General features: G+C 40.5%; 2 protein-coding genes across 2 annotated transcripts in view; both read left to right on the top strand.

The window, feature by feature from the left end:
• The first annotated feature begins 2,394 nt into the window (after positions 1-2,394).
• c1qtnf7 (C1q and TNF related 7) lies at positions 2,395-6,890 on the top strand. The gene is made up of 3 exons (XM_010730984.3): positions 2,395-2,665; positions 4,727-4,963; positions 5,642-6,890. The coding sequence occupies exons 1-3, from the start codon at positions 2,644-2,646 to the stop codon at positions 6,268-6,270; spliced, it is 888 nt and encodes a 295-aa protein (XP_010729286.3). The 5' UTR covers positions 2,395-2,643; the 3' UTR covers positions 6,271-6,890.
• A 142-nt stretch (positions 6,891-7,032) lies between these two features.
• cc2d2a (coiled-coil and C2 domain containing 2A) overlaps positions 7,033-16,875 on the top strand; it is a 16,601-nt gene continuing 6,758 nt past the window's right edge. Inside the window, exons 1-24 of the mRNA XM_027290232.1 lie at positions 7,033-7,042; positions 8,740-8,800; positions 8,891-8,972; positions 9,407-9,490; positions 9,579-9,708; positions 10,031-10,122; positions 10,214-10,318; positions 10,421-10,501; positions 10,585-10,791; positions 10,880-11,039; positions 11,138-11,274; positions 11,358-11,489; positions 12,970-13,179; positions 13,301-13,407; positions 13,543-13,683; positions 13,828-13,984; positions 14,165-14,439; positions 14,629-14,806; positions 14,917-15,070; positions 15,211-15,358; positions 16,079-16,217; positions 16,296-16,499; positions 16,596-16,688; positions 16,776-16,867. Coding sequence (XP_027146033.1) covers positions 7,033-7,042; positions 8,740-8,800; positions 8,891-8,972; positions 9,407-9,490; positions 9,579-9,708; positions 10,031-10,122; positions 10,214-10,318; positions 10,421-10,501; positions 10,585-10,791; positions 10,880-11,039; positions 11,138-11,274; positions 11,358-11,489; positions 12,970-13,179; positions 13,301-13,407; positions 13,543-13,683; positions 13,828-13,984; positions 14,165-14,439; positions 14,629-14,806; positions 14,917-15,070; positions 15,211-15,358; positions 16,079-16,217; positions 16,296-16,499; positions 16,596-16,688; positions 16,776-16,867 — 3,179 coding nt within the window. The remainder of the gene's footprint in view (positions 7,043-8,739; positions 8,801-8,890; positions 8,973-9,406; positions 9,491-9,578; positions 9,709-10,030; positions 10,123-10,213; positions 10,319-10,420; positions 10,502-10,584; positions 10,792-10,879; positions 11,040-11,137; positions 11,275-11,357; positions 11,490-12,969; positions 13,180-13,300; positions 13,408-13,542; positions 13,684-13,827; positions 13,985-14,164; positions 14,440-14,628; positions 14,807-14,916; positions 15,071-15,210; positions 15,359-16,078; positions 16,218-16,295; positions 16,500-16,595; positions 16,689-16,775; positions 16,868-16,875) is intronic.

Below are 16,875 nucleotides of genomic sequence, written 5' to 3'. Positions count from 1 at the left end.
TTTGTGAGGTTCTATTTTCTATGTTGAACACTGTTACTTTGTTCTGTATGTCTTTTTTTTTTTCCTTTTTTTTTGTAAAAATCATATTTATTTCACTATTTTTGTAGACAAAACAAAACTATTTGATTTTGATTGTATTTTTCTATTTGAATAGGACTATTATACAATTTATTTCCCCCGTCCCCTCTCCCCTCCAGTGCTAATTACGTCCAAAAGTTCTGTTCAAAGACAAAGAATCACGTCATTCGTAACAACAACATCAAAGTTTTTGATATACCGTTGATTCTTATTTTGATAAACAACACATTTCATTTGAAGGAAGGAAACATGAAGGTTTTATTATATTCTTGGAAGACACTTGAGATTCTCCCCTGTTGCATCGAGGCCCCAGCTGCCTGTCCTCGTAGATGCTCTGAAACTTGAATATAACACATTTTGAAAGGCTGACTAACCTCGAATCTGTGTTGTGATGTGCAATACTGTTTCTAATGTTTGTATAAAAAGTAAGAACTACAGTGTAAACCTTTTTAATGCAGATTTATTTTTTTCATTGCATATTTTGCAGATTTCTGATCCACAGTGTCATTTTTTACTGTCAGAAAAAAATAAAACCCCGTTTTTTCATTGCAACTATTTTTAAATCCAGATATCTTTGTACTGATGTAAATGATTGTAGTTATTTTGGATAGTGTTTTGCTAACAAAAGGAGAGACTTTTTCATGCATATTTCTATTTCATTTCATCTTGTTTTATCCCACATTTTGTTTCATTTAATAGTAGCAGAATTCTTGGAATAATTTTTCATATTTAAATGTCATTGATATTATTTTGTATTTTTATGTGGAAATACACTATATATAAATTTAAAATGCTAATTGCTAAGATATTATTTTGAGTTTAATTATTTTTAAAGCTAAATATTTGTAATTTTATTGTTAAAGTGACTAATTTCTAAATCAGAGTTTGTGTATAGATTCACAAAAGTGGTTTATGAGGTGTTTGGATTGTAATTATTACTGAATGGTTCTTTGATATGCAAAATGAATATCATGTTTATTTTTATTTTTGTTGGTTTTGTATTTAAATGGGGTGTTGATTACAATCTTTTTTTTTTCTTTCACTTCCTGAATAAAGACCCATTCTGTTTGGACACAACATGGCTGCTGCTGATGAGTTAAATATGAGATTGTGCACAACAAATAATATCATGATGATGAAGTTCATTATACTCCAGTGTTTTATATTAGTCGTCACAATATAGTGTTATGAACATTGATAAATACTATTTCTACATCAGTTTCCCTATATTAATTTTACTATATCAGTGTAAAAGTATAATTTTAGGTACTTGTAATTAAAATGGGTATTTCCATTTTCTGCTAGTTTATACTTCAACCTTACTATATTTTAAGGGAAATATTGTACTTTTTACTCCACTACATTTACCTGAGAGCTGTAGTTACTTTGTAAGTTAACTTTTTACATACAGAAACGATAAACTGCTTAAATTTAATGCATTTCTAAAGATGAAACCAATGGTCCCCCAAACTTTTTGGGAAAATGAATATAAATATGAAGCAGGACTTTTTTTTTACTTCTTTCCAAACATCACCAGTCATCTCACAATCCCTCAGAATGTGACTCTTTGGACAGGAGACAAACCCCAGATTGGTAACCACTGCGTAAACTACCTACCTGTACATAAAGTGGTTAAAACTGGCTCCATCTTTATCAGCTACAACAGTACACACGCACTATATGCATGCTGCTGCATCAGTAAAAACAATCTTGGTGTCACATCAAATTGCAGAATGAGTACTTTTACTTTTAATACTTTAAGTATACTACTGATAATGTTTCTTTCTGTTAAGTAGCCTTTGAATGCACTTTCACTTGTAATGTAGTATTTCTAAATACATAGAACTATGCTTAGAGCTGCAAAATACCTCTTATTATGATTTATAAAAATTACAATACAGAGGTTAATCGACAACTTCATTAGTTGATTTAATGACTTCTTTGCTATAATTACTCATGTTATTTTGAGACATATTTTTCTGATGCATCTTTAATTTTCTGACCTTTGTGTGGACCAAGAAGTGCCCCAGCACACCTCCACACATCAGTTTTGGCCCCATCTAGGGGTAAGTACCAGAAATACAAATGAGGTCATCAGTGAGCTCAACAAGACACAAATGATTTTTGCCATTTATGAATCTGAACTTCAGTGGAAAAGCCTTATTCTGCAGGATCCAAGTTGCTGACTTCTACAATGTTTGTCTTATATTTAAGGAGTCTTCATCCATGACATAATAGAGTTGAATCAGTGCGTACATACTGTGCCTGTCTGGATGATTTTTGTTTGCCTTGGGGAAGTTTACGAGGCAGAGAGAAGGGAGTGGATTAGGGGGTGGAGGAAAGGTTGGATGGAGTGAATCCAGGCTGCTGGCTGCTTCTGCTGCTGCACTACAAGACGCTGTCAGAAAACGAAGCAGCTGGGCTGCTCTGCACGCAGATGTCTGAGAGCACAGCAGAAAAAAGACAAATAACATGTTAACCACGGGGGCAAATCATGAAAAAGATTGGAATCTGAGCAGATAGGACGAAGACACTCAACAGTGAGACTTTTGATCGGCTTTGGAGATGAACAGCTGCCAACTGTGGGGTAAGAACACACTGGTCATAAGTCTGTACTGTTCTGTGACTATCACAAAACATGTTTCATTCAGAAGACTAACAGAAATGATGTTGACTTTAAGATTTTCACTAGAACTTACTGAGCGAATACCTTGAATACCCGTGTGTGTGTGTCAGTGTTCCCACATGTTTGCATGCATGACTTATAAGTATGTGTAATCCCATTTATACATTAAAAAAATGTCTTATTTGTTCTTGTTAACCTGCTTCATCTGCAGCATAAACTGTCCCAGGATTTATTAGGAGTCTGACATAAATTACAAACACCTTGAGGGCATCACAGAAGATGCAATTTCTTAGAGTGGACACACACAGACAGACTCTTTTAATTTTATGGCTACACCTGTTCACTGTGAGGAGAATATAATGAGAACCACTCATTTTTATAGTAGAGTTCCCAGTGGGGCATAAATGTCTTTATGTTGTCATTATTAAACAAAGAAGAACTTCAGTCAGAGGTCAAAGATGTTTTGTATTTACTGCTGATTCTTTTCTCTTTTTTTAAAAAAGATGTAGCTTGAGATTTAATGACTTGTGCGTCTGAGCATGCATTTTTCGCATGCATGTTCTCATGCGTGTGTAAAAAGTGTAGCATTTTTCTCTTCAATAATAGCCATTTTACTAATGTTGACATCATTTCTGCAGAGCAGCATTGGCGGGCGGGGTTTCTCTCTCACAGGACCTCACACTGGCTCTGTGACCAGTTCATTACCCTCAAAATCAAAAACATGCTACAATAACGACACTGAGGGTCTGTGTGTGTGTGTGTGTGTAACTGTGTGTGTTTCACAGAGCAACCACAGCTTGTTCATGTCGTGTGTGTGTGTGTGTGTGTGTGTGTTTGTATGTAAGTGTCTGTGTGTGTGCTTTCCTGTTTATCTAATAGTGTTTATTTTGGTGTTGTACACACACACACACACACACACACACACACACACACACACACACACAGTCTGTCTAGTGGCCTGGCATCTTGCACCGACAGACAAGCCGAGCGTGTAATGTCAAGGAAAACATGTTGCAATAAACGGATTCACTTATTTTTAAAGACAGACAAGGGGATGATTCCTCGCTGTAAACTTGACACACATGTTCCGACGCCCCCACCATTCAGAAACAGCCGGGCCCGAGAACAGATGCAAGACTCACATTCTCACACCCACTTTGGCAAATATGCACAGAACAAGCATGTTCATAACAGCCACATACATTACGGTTAAACCTTTTCTGTGCATGTTGGTTAAACTCCCTGAAGATTTTCTTGTAGAAGAACTCATCTGGTTGGTGAGCTGCCATGGAGGGCTTCATTACGTGAATGTTTGAGACATCTGAAATGCTGCCACAGTGGATTTAAGTGTGTAGTCCCTCATTCAGCACTGCTCCAGATTTCCATCACTGTTATTACTTTTGAACTTGCAGTTAATTTCTGTCAATTATTCATGATGAGATCGCGTCCCTGCCTTTCTCTCTGCATAACATAAATGTATAACATTTCTGTCCACTCAAGTGCCATTGCTTCATGATTAGGTTCCCCTGACAGGGATTGTGCTGAATATTATGTCATAACTTGGGAATGTTATTGGCCAAAAAAAACTTGGAACAGAGACAAAGGTTTCGTTTGAGGTCACTCACATGAAATTCTGTGGTGGATGAGAACATCAGTGTGTGAGACAGAGTCAAACAGCAATTGTGTCTCATTACGAGAGTCACATCTGGTCTCATGCTGTCCTTGATCGAAAATAAGATTCACTGATAGGCTTTTTGTTCTGTCTGAGCCCATGACATCACACGTTTAAGTGTTTTATAGTGATAATAACTGATAACAGGATTCACATTTCCAGTCGGAACCTGTTTAAGACTTTGGCACCACAACATACAGTTTCTGCAAACACAAAACTATTTAGTTTGGACCCTTATATCAGTTTAATATCAAAGTATAAACACATATGGGACACAGAAATGTCTGAAAAAGAATATTAGATGTTCTAAATCCTCTAAATTCTCTCCAATCTCCTGTTTGCATTTACAGATTTGAAGATGTGGACGCTGATGGGAGTAGTCTGTCTGTGCCACTGTGTCTTTGGACAGCTGTTTGAGACCAAACTGAAAGGGGCACCTCGTCTGATCTGCAGTGTCCCCGGGTCACCGGGCCTGCCTGGCAAACCTGGTCTCAGCGGGCCCCCGGGAGCGGATGGGAATGTGGGTATCCCAGGAAGAGATGGCAGAGATGGCAGGAAGGGTGAAAAGGGAGAAAAGGGAGACACAGGTATATTATAAAACATAAACAGATACAGCATCAGTTTATATGTGCCGATAAATAAATACCACCACTCTGTGCAAGGGAAAAGCTGGCACAGAGGAGTTTCCACAGCTGGAAGATTAATTGACTTTGACAGACGTAGCCATTTAAGCTCAGAGCTGATTTGCACAACGCAAATAATTAATCATGGTTGATCCCAGCTTGGTAAAGATTTGTTTAGATTATACAGATGGTGAATATTTGATATAGGTAGCTGCAATAAAGTGCAAAAATATTTGTGAGGACTGTTTCTGTTTGCCTCATCCAGCAGATCCATTACTGATACCATCTAGGCAGCCTGAGACGCAATAAATCTGTCAGGGCTAAACAAAGGTGTTTTCCATTATGTGTGGAAACAGGAATTCAGACACACACCTGCATCTGAACATGAAACTACATATTCGGAATAGCCCAGTGCTCTTGAACAAACATACAATATCTCCAGGGTATTTACAGTACGGATGTAGTCAACTGGAAATAGGATAGTTTCTGGCAAGTTGGCTGTTTTCCAGAGGTGACTCAATACATGAGAGAGTTTCCATTGACTATTCCCTTAATAGTCAGGTTCAACAAGTCCAGAACTAGAAACTGATTCACATGCCAACAACTTATTCTATCGGTAATCGCATGATTTTTCTGTTTCAGGGTTAAAGGGCAGAGTTGGCCCAACAGGTAAGATTGGAGGCCGAGGTGACCGTGGCCCCCCGGGGAAACGAGGGCCGACAGGTGAGAACGGAGATGTGGGCCAACTTGGACTCACAGGCCCCGACGGAGAGAAAGGGGACAAGGGCAAAAGAGGGCCACGTGGAACTGCAGGAACCTGCAAGTGTGGCAGCCTGCTGCCTAAATCTGCCTTCTCTGTGGGTATCACCAGCAGCTACCCTCCAGAGAATCTCCCCATAAAGTTCAATAAGGTGCTATTTAATGAGGGTGACCACTACAACCCACAGACGGGCAAGTTCATCTGTGCATACCCAGGTGTTTATTATTTCTCCTATGACATTACACTGGCCAACAAACACCTGGCCATTGGACTCGTGCAGAATGGTCAGTATCGCATCAAAACCTTTGATGCAAACACAGGGAACCATGACGTAGCATCCGGGTCCACTGTGATGTACCTGAACCCAGAAGATGAGGTGTGGATGGAGATCTTCTACCACGACCAGAATGGTTTATTTGCAGACCCAGGCTGGGCTGACAGCTTGTTCTCTGGCTTTCTTCTCTATGCAGACACAAATTATTTTGACGCACTGGCAGAAGACTATGCATAGATAGAACCTGGAAAACACAAAACAGAAACTGCTAGTCACTGTTTTATCACACATATGGTATGGTCAAACTATATTTTTATACAAATGTTTGTACTGCTAGTATTATTACCATAGAGACTTATCTTCTGATTTGAAATTATATTATTTAATAAAGCTAATTTAATAAAGCTTGAATATGCTTTTGATGTGTTTGTTTTCAGTAGATGCAGGTTGGATCAGGTCAATCAGAATTGGGAATACTGAGAGAAACTTGTCAAAGCAAGCACAGCAACAACACAGGCAGGAACGCTGAACTTATACATTAAAAACATCTACAGAAGCTCATTTAACTAACAAGTACAGATAAAAAAAACAAAAAACAAACAAGGAGCTTGACAGGTAAATGTAAACATAAACTTTAAGACTATGTATATATAAAGGGCATATACATAAATATGTGTATACATAAACAACAATAACATTTGCCAACTGAATATAGAACTGGTGATTATGCAGAGTGCAAATGATTCATAACATGACATAAATATGTTTTTTTTTTTACAGCAGGTTGTGTTATGTATGTTATAAGGTAATATATAGATATATAGAATATATAGAACAGTATGTAAAGCATGAGTAGATTGTGTGTGAGTGATATTTGCATATTAAAAGAACAAAAACTAAATTGAAGAGTGAGAATAATTTCATTTATAAATTACAGGTTATTGCACAGGTAATGTTCCTGACATTTTGTGTTGTGGTTTTTCTGTGTTCATCACAATGATGGCCCCTGGTGGGAAGAAACTGTTTTTTCAACTTCAACTTCAACTTTATTTATTTATATAGCACCTTTCATACAGAATTCTAGCCCAAAGTGCTTCACAGAGCAGAGTAAAAACTGAAATAGACAAAAACTAACAGCTTCACAGAGCAGAGTAAAAACTGAAATAGACAAAAACTAACAGAGCAGTTTCATGAAAAACTAGCGATTAGAAGTAAAGTAAAAAGCATAAAACTACAACAATGAAACAAATTAAAAGAAAAATTAAGACCTATAGGGTAAAAAGCATAATTTAAGAACAGTTGCAGTAAAAGTAGATAAGACCTGTACAGTTAATGAACACCAGGAATAAAAGTAACAAGAAGTGATTAGAACTTTAAAACTCAGCAGTGAATGATCAGGCACCTTAGGTAAAAGCCAGGCTAAAAAGGTATGTCTTAAGTTGTTTTTTAAAAAAGTCTACAGAGGTGCAGTCCCTCAGATCCATAGGCAGGCTGTTCCAGAGATGGGGGCCGCAGTAGCTAAAAGCGGCCTCACCAAACTTCTTTGTGGAGGTTCTGGGGACAACTAGAGAGTCTAGATGCCGAGGATCTGAGGGACCTGCTCGGTACATACTTCTGTAGCATGTCAGAAAGGTAGGTCGGTGCCAGGCCATTCAGTGATTTAAAAACCAATAAGAGAATCTTAAAATCAATTCTAAAACTACGGGTACCAGTGCAGGCTTTTAAAATGGGGTTATGTGTGCCCTCTGTCTGGTCTTGTCAGTACTCGGGCTGCAGAGTTCTGTATCATGTAAGCGGCCTAGTGTTTTTTTAGGAAGACCACACTCAACTCAACTCAACTCAAAACTTTATTTAAGCACATTTAAAAACAACTGAGGTTGACCAAAGGTTAATACATATAATTATTATAATACATATAATACCATAATTACAAAAGGTTAAGATAAATGCTAAGATATTTAAACTTGATCCAGCAGTTTGGATGTGCCAGGGCAAGTTATACCAGAGCCTATAGGGGCCGCCACCACAAAGGCTCAGTCACCTTTGGTTTTCAGTTTTGTTTTATTCATTCTGTATAAAACATATATAAACCCTTCTGTATTTGTTCATACAGAAGGGCATTACAGTAATCAAGTCTTGAAGTGATAAAAGCGTGAATTATTTTTTCTGTGTCGGCCTTGGTGATGAATGATCCGACTTTGGTGATATTTCTAAGGTGATAGAATAATGTTTTGGTCATGTTCTGTTAACATTAAAACATTGTTGGCAGGTTGAGTTTAGTTTGAGAGGCAAAGAAATTGCAAAATATCATGTGTTATGTATGAATAAGTCAAAACGGGTTAAAAATATCATGTGTTATGTATGAATAAGTCAAAACGGGTTAACTGTGGCGTTTCTATTGGCAAAAAAGTGCAAAAACAACAGAAAGAAAGGAAAAATACGAGGTGCGCCTTTTTGTGCCTTGTGGGACGCCTTAGTGGGCGGGCTCTTGCGTAACTCTTTTTTTTGATTGACAGTGCGTTCGGCCAATGAAATCGTGACTTTTAAGGCCGGTTGAGAAGTGGTTTATCTGGTTACTAGGCAGCGGTAACGGTTCATGATGATAAAAGTATCTATAGGATAAATATCTCCATCAGAAAAGTACAAACTTTGGGCACAAGTCACACTTAGTATTAAGATATAATACAAAGTAAACCGGGAAGACAGCGGTCTGTTTCTGCATTAAATACAAGAAAACTATCATCATCGCCACCCTGGCTTCTTCAAGGTAACTGCCAACATTTAAATGTTGTTAACCGCTTTAAATCAAGTCAGCTAGATTTTGCGTTTATGAGTTTAATCAATCTGTCTTCTTTAGTGACATCCGAGAAAAACTGCGAAAGAAACGACGAGCTCTGCAGGACACGTTGGTGAAAAACAAAGATGAGGACGACGTCCAGGTAATGTAATACACTTTATATCATATATATGTGTCACCACAGATGAACAGAGGTGTTTCTGTGGCCGTGTGGAGCTCACCCACCCGGCACCAAACCTCCCTGACAAGCCTCGACATGCCTCGGGAGGGTTGGCTCACTTCATACACAGATTAAAAGAGCTGCTAACGCTTTAGAAAATCTGATTATACTCGACAGGCTCTGGTCCCGTCCACCAAATTGAGTAAAGGGAAACTACAAACTGCAATGAAGGTTGGTGTGTGTGTGTGTTTTGTAGCCTGTAGACTCCCTTGCTGCTGCTGTGTGTGTGTGTGTGTGTGTGCTGCTGCTTCAACAACAATCTAATAGCTTCCCTCCTTTTGCCAATGAACCAGCTGTGTGCTAACTAAATAACAGTGTGGACAGACTGTGTTAACTGGATGTGTGTGTGTTTACAGCAGGAGCCTCAAAGCAGCGAGGAAGACCCAGGAGAGACACTGAAACGCACCATAAGAGCGCAGAGACAGAGGCAGAAGAAGAGGGTACACACATCTTCCTCTGTCGCCCTCAGTTCATTCATTCATAGCGCTCACTGTGTACATAATTGTCCGATCTCTTGAAATATATCAGGTGCTTGAACGGTCTTCAGCCCAGGAGTCCTGTGACGATGATGTGGAGGAGATCTCCACCGTTCAGCCCCACAGTGGAGATGAAGGATCAGCTGTGTTATCGTCAAGACCTCCGCTCGGCTCTCTGAGAGGTTCATGTCCATGTTCGGTCTAAACTTTCCCCTCTCTCTCTTCATGCTTTTTGGTTGTTACGAGCAGGAAACAGTGCTGTGTGATCCTTTAATTTACTGCATATAAAGATGTTTTGGTAAAACAACACATACAACACCTTTACCCATGTTATACAACTATAAAAATGACACATTTTGATTGAAATCTGGAAATAACATATCAAAGAAAAATCAAACAAACTGACAGCTTCACCAGGGAATCGGTGGAAATATTTGTGAGTGTAACGATACAATGCTGAGTAATCTATGTAGTTATTGTCTCATGATGTGCTTTGTCTCCTAGGACTCCCCTCAAAAACTCAGCACCCTTCTGGCTCTCAACATTTAGACGATTCTGTGACACGACGTTTGGAAGAGAAGCTGAGACTAGCCAGAGTAAACCCAGCTTCTATCCTTGTGTTTGAATATGATCATGAAACAATTGTGTTTGTGAACTAGTATTGAAGGATGTCCTCTTGTGTTCCAGTCTAAAGGCGAGAGCCTTCAGCAGCAGGAGGAGGCCTCTCTCGAGCCAGCCAGTCGCCTACAAAGCCTCAGAGACAGAGACACCGTCACAAGGTTTGATCGAGAGGTGAGCGTCTACTTCATCTGTGGCCACACAGGGTCCTCTAGCCATGATTGTACCCACGTAGTCCAGTCCAGCAGTGTAGGTTTAACCCCCAGTGTTTTACAGGTTGATCCGGACAGAGCAGGAAGACATGATGCCCCTCTGACCCTCGGCACCGGGGTCAAGTTCAGAGAAGCAGCAAAACGAGTAAGGCTGGAAACAAGAGCGCAATCTTTTTGAAAACCTTTTCAGTGTTGTTGTATTTATTTACGTATTCTTTACAAATGCAGACACAAAAAGACCTACCGACCGCCGAGGAGGCATACAATTTCTTTACATTCAACTTTGAGCCGGAGCCACAGGATAGCACTGAGAAGGTCAGCAGGAAAAGCCAAAAACAGAAAAAAGCAGCTGAGCCAGACAGAGATGGAGAAGGAGGAGAAGACGTTGAAGACGCTGAAGTAGATGAAGATAATCAAGATGAAAATGAAAACCAGGTAAGAGTTAAGCTAAATTATACGTGTGTGTCATGATTATTTCCATCTGTATATTTCAAATGCCTCACTTTCTTCGTCCCATCCCAAGAATGAAGACGCTCCTTTAGTTCGAGATGAAGGGGAGGATTTATTCGTCATTGAACAATCATCCAAGGACTTCCTGGAGGTGAAGAAAGCCGAGTATGTTGGGTACAGAACACTTGTTCAGCGAGAAAGTGAGCTCCTCTTCACGCCAAGTTTTCAAACAGGTATTTAGTGAATCACAAAACCATCTTTGACCGTGATCTCAGCTTTAATATTCTGTACAGAACCCGTAACTTTGATTTATTATATTTATAACTTACAGTCCCGACCTCCATTAAACTGCCTGAAAACATGAAGCCTCGTTATCTGGAGGACGAGGGTCTGTATGTCGGGGAGAGGCCGATTATATCCCTGACCAATGAGAACATTCTGGAGAACCGCATTTTGAAAATGGAGGAGGTACAGTCAACCGACATACCAGACAGCTCATCACTGACTTAAATGAGGAATTCTTTAAAATGTGTATCTCTTTATCTATTAAGGGAAAGAAGTGGTTTGGAGATGACGGCAGGATCATGGCTCTGCCTGACCCCATAAAGGAATCGTCCACCAGACCCCCTCTCTTCAACATGGAGGAGGACCTGGACCCTGCGCTGCAAACTGTGTACAGGAAGGTCAGGACACACGCCCGCTGTGACTCGCACTTCGATCAGGCTATTCATTTGCCACATCTGAAGCAGCGTGCACATTCGTACTCTGAAAGTGTTGCGGCTCCCTCAGACTTTTCAGCCTCTAACCCCTCTGCCATTTTGAAAAAAAAGCAAAAGGGCAGTTTGGCATTTGGTACAAAGGAACGTTATCAGGGAAAAGAGCAGAGGTGGAGGGTGACACGTCTGTGATATCATTTCTACAGACCATATACAGCTACATCAAATCTCCAGCTGTGCACTGTGGCGTTGTCTTTTGAAGGAAAGATGAAATTTCAATTCAATTTTAGCTTTTATATGAATTTCCCTTTTTATCTGTAGCAATATAAGCACGTTTACTATCTTTTTTGAAATTATTATTATATAAACCTTATAAACCTTTATCACAGGTTTTTACATTTCAAGTTAACAGGAGGTGATTTAATGTCCATCCAAATCAGTATGATGTGTGTTAATGCAGCACTGCATATTTTTGATATTTCTGATGGAGTGGTACCTGATACAACACTTCAATTTAATTTTATTGAATAGCGCCGAATCCTAATAGAAGTTATCTGATGACACTTTCCATACAGAGCAGGTTTAGACCGTACTCGATATAATATTATTAACTGAGACCCAACAATTCCCCCGATGAGCAAGCACAACGAAAAACTTCCTTCTAACTGAGAACTGAGCTCACCATCTGTTGCAACTTCTTTAAATGAAAAATGTTTTTGGTTATCTCCGGATCTACACACCCAAAACGTTATCACATTTTACGTACTGTGACAGAGTTACTGGAGATATGTCACAGAGGGAGGAGTACGTCATAGGGTTATAGTGTGTGTAGGTATTGGGATGGATCCCTTAAGTTCATCTTTGGAAAAGCTAAAATCACATCGATGAGTGCCGTCTTTGGATTATCTGTCTTCAGTAAAAGTTGGATAATTCATATCAAATCTTTTATCTGTGTAGTGTGTAAAAGTAACTGTCACAGTTATTAATAAATGATGGTTAGGTAGAAGCAGCTAATGAATTAATCTCAGATTTTGCAATAGAGGACAAACCCTGAAAAAACGTGACAGTGCAGGTTACACAGATGTTCAGATGTGGTTCAGTGGTTTGCAGTGACTCAGTAGGAAGCAAATGTGTGTCCAATCAGTATCATTAAAGAATTCCCGTCTTCACATGTATGTTATTTGACTCTGAACATACAGCTGCCATATGTGATCATCTGGAAAACAAAGCATTCGCTGTAGTTCGATTGGCTGTTTATGATACGTGGTTGTCATGCATGACTTTCCATTACAACACTCCCTGGTGGTGCTATTAATCTTGCCAACTATTTCATGCTTCCTTAAAGCTCGCACAGATACATAAATGTACACAAGCACCGAGTATATGTACGTTATATTATCATTTTCCAGAACATTACATGATGGATGATGTTGTTCTTCCCCCCCAGCCGCTCAAGTCCAAATATGCGAATCTGTACATCTCTGGAGCAGCGGACCCTGAGGGAGACTACCAGCTGGATGTTGATGTCTCCGGGCTGATCTTCTCCCATCACCCACTCTTTAGTCGTGAGCATGTCCTGGGGGCCCGCCTAGCTCAGCTGTATGATCAGTACCTCACCAGGCAGCACAATAATCTGACAGGACACCTCACCGACAAGGTATGAACAGCTGTCTCTGTGTTCTGCTGTCACAACCACTTTGTGGAACATTTCGAATAGATGTAGAAATTTCTCAAATAAGCCTCATATATACATCGACTCTGTTTCCTGCGTGTTGCAGTTGAATGGATTGAGGAGTGCGCTGCGGAATATGCTTGACATCCATGGCAGGCAGGGCCTCACTCAAGCCATGCAGCAGAGGATATCTGAGTACAGTCTGGAGGTTAGGTGAGTCCCCCCCGAGAGAGTGCTTCATCTAGCACCTGATTCTTCTACAAACAGGTACCCTGGATGTCAGTTTTCCTGCTCTCCTCTCCTATTCCTGAGTTTTTAAAATGATTTTTTTTCTGCTGAATATCACAGGAACACTCGGCACCTGCGAGACAGTGAGCAGGAGAAAGACAGGACTCTGCTGAAGAACATAGTTAAAGTGTGGAAGGAGATGAAGGCCCTGAGAGACTTTCAGAAGTTTACCAACACACCCTTTAAGCTCTACCTCAGGAAGTAATTTGCCTGTCTGTGATAATGCACAAACATCAATCTTGTTTAAGGGCATATTTATTTTACAGTACACATTCACTTCTTCTGACAAATGCCTGCTGGATAATGTACATTCTTGCACTTAATGTGCAATAATTGTTACTCCAGAGAGACTGTGGACCGGACGTCAGACGAGCGAGAGTACGAAGATGAAATCTTGGCAGAGGTTGTGGAATTGGAGGCAGAGAGCGAGGAGGACTACCAGAAACAGCTGGCAGAGTACAAGAAACAGCTGGAGGAGTGGAAGCTCCGGAGAAGGAAACAGGTACCTGCTAGAGCTAGACTGATAGATATTAGCTAACTGTAGATGGATGTGTGCTGTGTCGGCTGATAAGTAAAAAAACATGCTGGAACTATTTTGCCTGTAATATTATATTAAGTTCAAAGTCTGGTTTGGAAATCAATGTGAATATAAAAACACACATATTATCTTTGCTGTTTTCAGAAATCCAAGAAGAAAAAGAGAAAAAAGAAGAAGAAAAGTCAAGCACAGGACGGCACAGAAGAAGAAGAAGACGAGGACCAGGAGGCGAGCGAATCAGAAGGGCCCGTTGAAGAAGAACCTTCGAAACCGGAGCCTCCAGAGAAGCCAGACTTTGACTCCATAGAGCAGCGGGTCAGAGAGAAAGCCTCCAAGATACGAAGGAAACCGGGAGAGGCCATCTTGATCCCTGAGCTGTCCGCATCTGGAAACATCACCGCCAGTGAACTCTGCCCCAGGTATAAGCAGAAACACAGAGAGTCTTACAGACAGAGAAACACAAATCCACATACGTCACCCATATAATTGTGTACATGCTTTGAAGAAAGCTAGATGATGATCAGAAATAAGAGGCTTTGTGAAAATAGACCCTGTTACTGTTGTACCGCAGACGTTTTTCATCATGTTTGTTTACTCCTTGTTTTCAGGGCTGAAATAGCACGAAGAGAGGATGTTGCAAGGCGATCTCTTTTCACCAAGATCCTATATAATGACAAAGAAGTTTCCAGAACGGACAGCCGCTCCCTGAACACTGATTTCAGAGTGCACTTCGGCCAGATTTTCAATCTCAAGATAGTTAACTGTCCCCAGAGCATTAATTTGCAGGTACAGTACAGAAACATTCAGCATGCTGCCGCTTTGTCTAATCCACACATCTCCTTGATATTTTACTACACTGTACGAACTGTATGTGTGCGTTTACTGTGTATTGACAGGTGTTTGAAGAGATTGGCTCATCGTGCTCCCTCCTGGCTCAAGTGTTTGTTCCGGTGCCAGAACCCTCAGTTGTGACGGGCAACGTTCCTCTGGAGGAATTTGAGTTCAGCAGCAACCAGAGAGTGATGTTCGACCACGAGGGTGTAGGAAGTGGTGAATGCTTTCAAATGCCTTTGACCTGAAACACTGTTACCCACAAATCAGTTTCCACTACAAGGATAACGTCTTTATTTAAATTCAGTTGTCACAATCTCTGTCTTCATGTCTCTTGTACTCTCTGTGTGTCTTGTCAGACGTGCCCCTCTCCTTTGAGGCTGATGGCAGTAACAAACAGACCCTGTTGACCTCCGGGAAGTTGTCATGCTGTGTTTCGTGGGGGATTGGGGATGACGATGTACCACTCGCCCCGCCTGTGTCTCAGCAACCTGCCGGCATACACAGGTGATCTCACTTAAAGGATGGTACTGGTTGGTTTTGCATGCATTCACGCATGAACTGCATACTGTGCATGATTAACATCACTGCTGACAGTATTCCAAATCATACCAAAGAGGGTTTATATTCAGGAATTAATCTTCCAACTCCCCAGGCAGCATGTGGTTTCAGTTTATGTCTGCATGATATAAACTTGGCAACTTACTCAGACTTGAAAGTTGTTTAATATAGGAAGTCAATCATGTTAAACTTTATTTTCTGCACTCAAGGCTTTCTGAGAACTCCTCTGTATCGAAGCCTGCAACAGCTTGTGAGAAATGCCGAACAGTGACATTCATGTTGTGCAATGGACAAAATATTCAAATTGCTATGCCACAAACATTCCAGTGTATTGTGTGATTATGCCAGCTCTTCAATTTATCGTAGGACTCTTAGCTTTGATGGAAACTCCCAAAATGTTCTCAGAGCCTCCTACAAGCACCTGAATGCATCTGTATGAAGGAAGGTTTGGGTCCAGCAAGTTAAGTGTCATATCATGTTAGACGGTGGCTAAAATAAATCTAAGAATATGTAGCATGCTTAGAAACTGGTCCTGAGTAAGTAACAGTGTATGCAGTGAAGTCTGTAGCTTATGGACTAAAACTCACTACCTCGTCTGTGTAACAAACTACCCAGTGCTAATTAGTCTCTAGTATTATTAATCCCTTTCCATCTCTGTGTTTTTAGTGGCTTGGGCCGCCTCGATGCTGTCTCATATATTGGGGCATCTGGACTGTACGACATGAAAAAAATTGGAGAGTGGGCCACACAGTCCCGACTGGACCCCAACGATCCAAAAAATGCCTCCATCATGCAGCTGCTAAAAGTAGGTGTCAGTGTATGGTCTCAACAATGTTGGGGGACTTTGAGTTTTTGCAATGAAAACATCGATCTCATTTACCAGGTGGCCAGCAGTGGAGAAGTAACAGCTCCAGAGTACTTTCGGCTTGAACAGCTGCAGGAGGAGTTTAACTTTGCGGTCGATGAAGACTTGGAGAGATCCAAAAGATTTCGCCTGCTCAGGCTCAGGAACCAGGAAGTTCCAGAGTTTCGTAATTACAAGTGTGTCCCTCCTCTGGAAAGAGAGGTCACTGATAAGGTGTTCCAGGTAGGTCCAAATATTTATAAAATCACAGAAAATTATGGGCATAGCAGAATGATGGATTACCTTTTTTTTCTCTCTCTCGGTTAAAAATGATTTCAGGATTACGAGAAGAGGCTGAAAGACGGAGAGATAATCGACACCAAAGAACATCTGGATTCACACCGAGCCTTAGTAGCCAAATACCTTCAGAAGGCAAGCAGCCCATGTGATGTAATCGTGCAGTGCCCCAATCTTTACTACATAACAGTGCTGTATAATCTTGGCCTTTTTTTCCCACAGATCAGAGAATCAGTCATCAACAGATTCATTCTCGCTAAGCATCACTATCTTCTGTCTGACTTGGTGATTGAAGAGGAGATACCAAACATCGGGTAAACGC

This window comes from Larimichthys crocea, chromosome XVII, assembly GCF_000972845.2.
Source record: "Larimichthys crocea isolate SSNF chromosome XVII, L_crocea_2.0, whole genome shotgun sequence".
NCBI lineage: Eukaryota > Metazoa > Chordata > Actinopteri > Sciaenidae > Larimichthys > Larimichthys crocea.
The sequence above is the reverse complement of the archived record's forward strand: the minus strand, read 5'-3'. Positions and strand labels throughout refer to the sequence as shown.